Source organism: Cyprinodon variegatus, unplaced genomic scaffold, assembly GCF_000732505.1.
Source record: "Cyprinodon variegatus isolate N-32 unplaced genomic scaffold, C_variegatus-1.0 Scaffold453, whole genome shotgun sequence".
NCBI classification, from domain to species: domain Eukaryota; kingdom Metazoa; phylum Chordata; class Actinopteri; order Cyprinodontiformes; family Cyprinodontidae; genus Cyprinodon; species Cyprinodon variegatus.
Window position 1 is genome coordinate 358,217 of NW_015150906.1, and position 6,838 is coordinate 365,054.

The following is a 6,838-nucleotide window of genomic DNA, read 5'->3' on the forward strand; positions in this document are numbered from 1 at the left end:
AATGCCAAAACATAATTTCATGTACAGGTTTATTGTACGTAAATTGCGCCCTTCTGAGGTTTTGTGAAAGTTAATTTGTGTTTCGCATGGTCCAAGATTGTTTCACAAGCCTGAAAAATACTGTACCAGTTTAATAATGGAGAAGCTATTAGTCAGCTTTATATTTTTTTAATATATAAAAACTATTTTCTGGGAATGTGTTTATTTAAGAGCAACTATTCAAATTAAAAGACATCTAGAAAAAGTACCCTATGTTTTAAATCAGTCCTACCTGCCTTTATAAATGCTAGTTTAGATCCTGACGTTTGAAAAAGGAGGCAGGGAAAGCAGAATAAAGCCTCAGCCTCGCTGCATGCAGTTAGCCAAGCCTTATAGCTAAACCAGGTCCTGGAAATGGACGTTTCTTGCACCATTTCTCTCTCTCGCACTCTGTTTCTTTAACTCCCGCGACTCGTCCTGTCAATCACCCACAAAATGTCTGAGCTGTGGCGGGAGGTGGTGAGCAAATACACTTCCTGTCTCCTCAGGGCACAGCTCTCCTGCGCCCCGAGCGCTCCTATGCTTCTCTATTGCAGAGGAGCTACTGCGCATGTACGACTTTTAACAAGATTCAATGAGCAAAGATTTTTGTGCCCTAGGGCGGAAATATGTCAACAATCCTGCGAAAAATGGAATGATGCTTTGCTAGTAATTAAGGATTAAATATTTATTTTGCACATCTAAAATATATATATTAATATGTTTCGAAATATTTGAAATGTTATTTAAAATTAGATTATTAAAAAAAATGTATGTCTTAATCAGGGTCATTGGGTGGGTGGGGTGGTGCCCTAGCGCCCTATATTGGCTAGCTGCCACTGCTCAGGAGTATGTGTCTTTAAACCATTAACTGTTTTGTTTCGGTGTCCTTTAGTTGAGTTTAAGGACAGGACTTAGAATGATCTACCGTTAGGTTTTTGTCTTCTTTCAAAGAATCAGTTTTTCTATGAGTCAAAGCCAGAAATCAGATTCAGTTCTTGGGGAATTTCCTCTGACCAAAGCTGATCAGCCTCAGGAGTTCTGTTCAACTAATTTGATATTCAGACTCCAAGAGGAAGCGGAGCTGGAGAAGTAAAGATCTTTGGGTGAAGAGGAAGGTCAGCCATGACTGCAGCAGCACTCACCAAGCAGGATTACAGAAAATATTCAGAAAAGCTTAGCTTTAGTGTTGGGATAGCGGAATCTTAATCTCAATGTTGATGTCTTTCCGCGGTCACTTAAATTGGGATGGATGTAAGGAATCCCTTAGATGTTCCCCTCAGCTGCAGCTGCTCCTATTTCTACTTTTCAGGCTCTCAGATTCTGTTTATTTTATATTTTCTCGACAGGCAGGTCCTGGATACGCGGTACGGCTTGAAGAGATGGCAGATTGGAGAGGTCGCATCCAAGATCGGACAACTTTACTACCATTATTAGTAAGTCTGAAAAGTTCTTAGTCCAAACATAAAATGGGAATCTTGTAATTATAGAACCTCTGGAATGGCAAACATCTTGAGTCTATAGCTGTAAATAAATCAGTAATGGAGTTCCACAGGGTTCTGTTGTGTGACCCCTTCATTTTATTAAACCATTAAAGCTCACTAAGATATAGTCTCAATCTCTTAGATCATCTTTATTTAATCCTCAGGGATTTGTTCTCAGTGAAGGAAAGTTTTAACTAATCAGTTGGCTTTATTGTTGCAGTTTTTAAAAGTTCATCGCTTGATTCTTCAGTAATGTTGAGGTCAGCTGCTTGGTTTTAGTTCGGAAACCAGGAGCTTGAGGCCATTCAGAATCTCTCGAAATGGTGCAACCTATTCTCATTATGAGTGCGTATGAAATCGTACGAAAAGTTATGCACCGGAATTTCGTACGTTTTGGACGTTTTTTTTTCGTCGTATGCGCATCTGACGCACCATTCACTAACGTAGTTAGAGACATGAATCAGTGATGATTGCACTGTTTTTCCCAGTTTTCCGTCCGTCCGCGGATCTGCTTTTTTTTTCTGTCTGCCAGCGCATGCGCACTGATGTGGTTTTTTTGAGGAAAAACGTCCAAAACGTACGAAATAGTGTGCATAACTTTTCGTACGATTTCATACGCACTGATAATGAATGATGTTGAACGGTGAAAAATCTCCCCAATCTCTACTCTGGACTCTGCTGACCTCCTTTAACCGTAATGATACAAATTTGATTCCACTTCCTGAATGTCGACGTTTGTTTCTCCTCCTCCATCTTCAGCCTCCGTACCTCAGAAACCAGCTATCTGAACGAAGCGTTTTCCTTCTACTCCGCCATCCGGCAGCGTTCCTACTACTATCAGGTCAACAAGGAGGACAGGTACGATTTGTTTCCTCCATATTTTCTACTTTCAGTTTATGTAAAGTTGGACCTTTTGCTCTGAGCTCCAGCTGTCTTGTTTCCAACAGGCCTGAACTGGTGGTGAAGAAGCTTCGTTATTACGCTCGTTACATCGTAGTGTGTCTACTGCTGAACAAGATGGACCTGGTCAAAGTTCTGGTGAAGGTTAGGAGGGAACATGGTTCTTATCTGGAAGCATTTATTGTTTACTGTAGGATTCCACGTCTGGATATCGATGGTGTTTGGATTTTATTTCGTACTCTGAGGTTTTCATCTTTCCTCCAAACCATTTTTCTAACTTCATCCCCATTCATCTGTGTTTTGTGGTCTGCAGGAGTTATCGGATGAAATCGAAGACTACACCCAGCGCTTCAACACCGAGGACCAACTGGAATGGAACCTGGTTCTGCAGGAAGTGGCGGCTTTTATCGAGGTAATCCAGGACCTCTGGTCTCTGTGTAACACTGTCTGCGGCTTCCGATCGGTTTACTCTCTGTGCTCTGTTGGTGTGGAACAGGCCGATCCGGTGGTGGTTCTGAACGACAACAACTCGGTGTTTGTCACAAGCAACCGGCTGCAGGAGGGCAGCGTTCCTCCGCTAGAGCAGGGGATGGTGGTGGGTCAGCTCGTCCTCGCTGACGCTTTGATCGTCGGAAACTGCAACAACCAGGTTCTGACCCACTTAAGAAGGTTTACTCTGTTAGATCCTCTGTTAAAAACCGTCAGATTCTCTGTTCAACATTTAAATTCAAATAACATTAAATCTGAAGAAAAGGGGAAAAAATGAGACGTTCATTCAGAAAAAATAAAACTAAGTGAATAAAAACAAAACTAGCAGAATAAATTGACAACACTCAAAATACAACTTTCACAAAAACTAAAAAGAAAACATTTTAAGAAATAAAGAGGAAATGAAATAGATATATTGCCGCCCAAACCAAAATAAATATTTTAATAAAGTATAAGAAAGTGAGGAAAAAATAACATTTTGCATTTAAAACAATAAAGAAAAGTTAACTAAAAATTAAAAAGAATAAAAGAAATATGAAAGATAATTAATATATAAAAGAAAAAAAATGAAATTAAATAAAAAATAGAAAAACTATGTAAATATAATAAACTATATGGTATAATTCAAATAAAATCTGGACTTTTTTTTTTTTTTTAGAAATATCGTCACTGGTCTTTTTCCATCTAGACATAAAAATGTGTTCCTATTCATAATGCTGCGTGACGAATTTCACCAACTGGGAATTATTAGTTATTCTGGCAAGGTAACAGAACAGGGCCCGATTCTATAAAGATGATCCAATCTAGTTAACAGATCACTAAACCAACCAATAGGTGCATGGTCACATGACCAGGTGGAGCTGCATTAAGAGGACCAGTCATGATAAAGAAAGAAGTGAATAGTAAAAAGGAATAAACTCAGTTATTAATTAGCTGCTTAATAATTACGCATTTTGTCCTTTATGTTTTCTTTTTTTCATTTATTTGCCGCATTCTTTACTCCTTTAAAGGAAAAGTCGGGTCATCAAGGAATGATCAATGGATCTTTATCTAGACCTAAAACGAATAAGTTTGCTTTGATTTAATAGATTTAGTGTTAATAAGTAAAATAAATAAAAACAATAATTTTTGTTGCGATCATGGAGTCTGGGGGGAGCGGCCATTTTTTCCCGAATATAGTCATTATTTATACCTGAAACTAGTACATCCGTGGTGATTTAATGAATTTAGCATTAATCAGTAAAAAAAATAACGATAATTGTCTGGGAGCGGCCATCTTTGCCCAAATATAGTAGCCCCTCCCTCCTGCCATCTTCCGGCAGTGACGTCATGGTGCGGTAAGCCTAGCGCCATTCTCCCCGCTTTACAAGCTAAATCAATGGGAACTACTAGACACATCTGCAATCAACAACAATTATTGAAGATTTCCAGAGGACTTCACCATTGAAATTCACCAGAGCTATAGTGAAACTGACAATGCCCACGTGCATGGCAGCTGGATGCTGGAATACATCGGGTAAAAGTGGAAAAAAAAGAGTTATTCCACCTTTCTGATTCCTGATCCTCCACGGACGGGTTGGTCGTTGGATCGCCAACTTGAAGAGGGAGGATTTGCCATCGAACTTCTGGCCAGAGAAAAAACCCGTAATATGTAGCCAACATTTGGAAGAAGAATGTTTTCAAGATGACTTGGATAATAGCGCGTTGTGACAAACACCAGATACAGCACTGGGACTTGATCAACAGCCGATACCGCACCGTGACGTCACAAACCAGTAGGTGGCAGTAGTGTTCTTTGACAAACATGGATGCCTCCAGTAAAGCACATTCACATGAAAATTACTCTGAATTAAAAACACTTATCATTTATTTAACAGCGTATAATAATTTAATATTTAAAGTAGTTTCAGAAGTTTGTATTGTTGATCTCCTCCATATTGTGATCCCTTAGGATGGTTTTATGGCTGTTTGTCCTTCAGCCTGAGAATCTGTAGTTATTTTTTACTGAGAGCCGAGTTCCTGATGAAGAAGCTAAAGCTCTATGAGGATCATCTGTCTCTAAACATCCATAGTAGAAATGATTGGATAAACGTTATTTTCCTGAAACGTTTTTCTGCTGCTTCCAGGTGAAGTTCAGCGAGTTGACCATCGACATGTTCCGGATGCTTCAAGCTTTGGAGAGGGAACCAGTGAACCTGGCAACGCAGACCTCCAAACAGGGAACACTGGTGGGTGTCGGCTCTAATCCGTCAGCTTGTTGTAAATGAGCATAACGACAGCAGTAAAGGTTAGGTTGATTAAAATAGTAAAACCTAAATCAGTCCTAATTTAAGGAAGCAATAGTTTTTGCACATTTGAAAAACTCTCAGCTGGTTTACGTCTGGTTCTGGGGACATCAGGTCTGAATGTGTTTCTTCTGCAGGAGCCCAATGAGAAACCGGCGAAGAGAGAAAACCCTCATAAATACCTGCTGTATAAACCGACGTTCAGCCAACTCTACACCTTCCTGTCGGCTTCATTTAAGGTCAGTGTTTATAGCAGCCTGGGGATCCCTCACCGCTTCAGCACTGAGCGAATCTATGGAAGTAAATCTGTGTCGCTGGGATTTGAATAAAAAATGCCACTGAAATTTAAATGTTGTATGTTTGTACTTACTGTTAAAATATATTCAGAACACATTTTTGACCTAAAAAAAAATGTATTGTCATTATTTCTACACAGCTGAAATTTTATTTATTTTCTCTTCAAGCTAAAAATTCACATTACTCTTTCAAACTGATTACATTTTCAATGCTTATTTTTCAGTTTAATTTTTCAGTGTTAAAAAAATTTGCATATAAAAAAATTCAACCTTTCAAAATTCAAACTAAATATTTTCAGCCTCAGAGTTTCAGAGTTTATTACTGTCATTTTTCCGTAGTTGAGTTAGCGTTAGCTAACTTTATTACTTTCATTTTTCCATAGTTGAGTTAGCGTTAGCTAACTTTATTATTTTCATTTTTCCATAGTTGAGTTAGCGTTAGCTAGCGTTAGCTAACTCAACGGTGAGTTTATTACTTTCATTTTTCCATAGTTGAGTTAGCGTTAGCTAGCGTTAGCTAACTCAATGGTGAGTTTATTACTTTTATTTTTCCATAGTTGAGTTAGCGTTAGCTAACTTTATTACTTTCATTTTTTCGTAGTTGAGTTAGCTTTAGCTAACTTTATTACTTTTATTTTTCCGTAGTTGAGTTAGCGTTAGCTAGCGTTAGCTAACTCAACTGTGATTTTATTACTTTCATTTTTCCGTAGTTAAGTTAGCGTTAGCTAACTTTATTACTTTCATATTTCCGCAGTTGAGTTAGCGTTAGCTTGCATGACCGGCTCCATCATGCTGGTTTTCCTTCCTATGAGCGGCACAAGCATCACGTTACGTGACTAAGAAAACGAACGGGATTGGCTGAATGTTGGACAGCACAATCCATTGCTAATGCCTGTGACCTGAAGTAACCCTTCCCTTTTTACTCTGAATTTAGACGCCGATTTTAAGACAGTGAAATAGAGCCAGTTGAATCTCGGGAGACGGAAAATATTGAGTTAGCTAACGCTAACTCAACTGTGAGTTTATTACTTTCATTTTTTCGTAGTTGAGTTAGCGTTAGCTAACTTTATTACTTTAATTTTTCCGTAGTTGAGTTGGCGTTAGCATTAGCTAACTCAATGGTGAGTTTATTATTTTCTTTTTTTCATAGTTGAGTTAGCGTTAGCGTTAGCTAACTCAACGGTGAGTTTATTACTTTCATTTTTCCGTAGTTGAGTTAGCGTTAGCTAACTTTATTACTTTCATTTTTCCGTAGTTGAGTTAGCGTTAGCTTACATGACCGGCTCCGTCATGCTGGTTTTCCTTTCGTATGAGAGCCACGAGCATCTCGTCACGTGACCAAAAAAAAGGTAACGGGATTGGCTGA

The 6,838-nt window shown here is 38.7% G+C and overlaps 1 protein-coding gene across 2 annotated transcripts in view; it reads left to right on the forward strand.

The window, feature by feature from the left end:
* scai (suppressor of cancer cell invasion) overlaps positions 1-6,838 on the forward strand; it is a 17,983-nt gene that overhangs the window by 4,466 nt on the left and 6,679 nt on the right. For both annotated transcript variants that reach the window (XM_015389278.1, XM_015389279.1), the window contains exons 3-9: positions 1,368-1,454; positions 2,262-2,360; positions 2,450-2,546; positions 2,716-2,814; positions 2,899-3,051; positions 5,018-5,119; positions 5,314-5,415. In XM_015389278.1, coding sequence (XP_015244764.1) covers positions 1,368-1,454; positions 2,262-2,360; positions 2,450-2,546; positions 2,716-2,814; positions 2,899-3,051; positions 5,018-5,119; positions 5,314-5,415 — 739 coding nt within the window. The remainder of the gene's footprint in view (positions 1-1,367; positions 1,455-2,261; positions 2,361-2,449; positions 2,547-2,715; positions 2,815-2,898; positions 3,052-5,017; positions 5,120-5,313; positions 5,416-6,838) is intronic.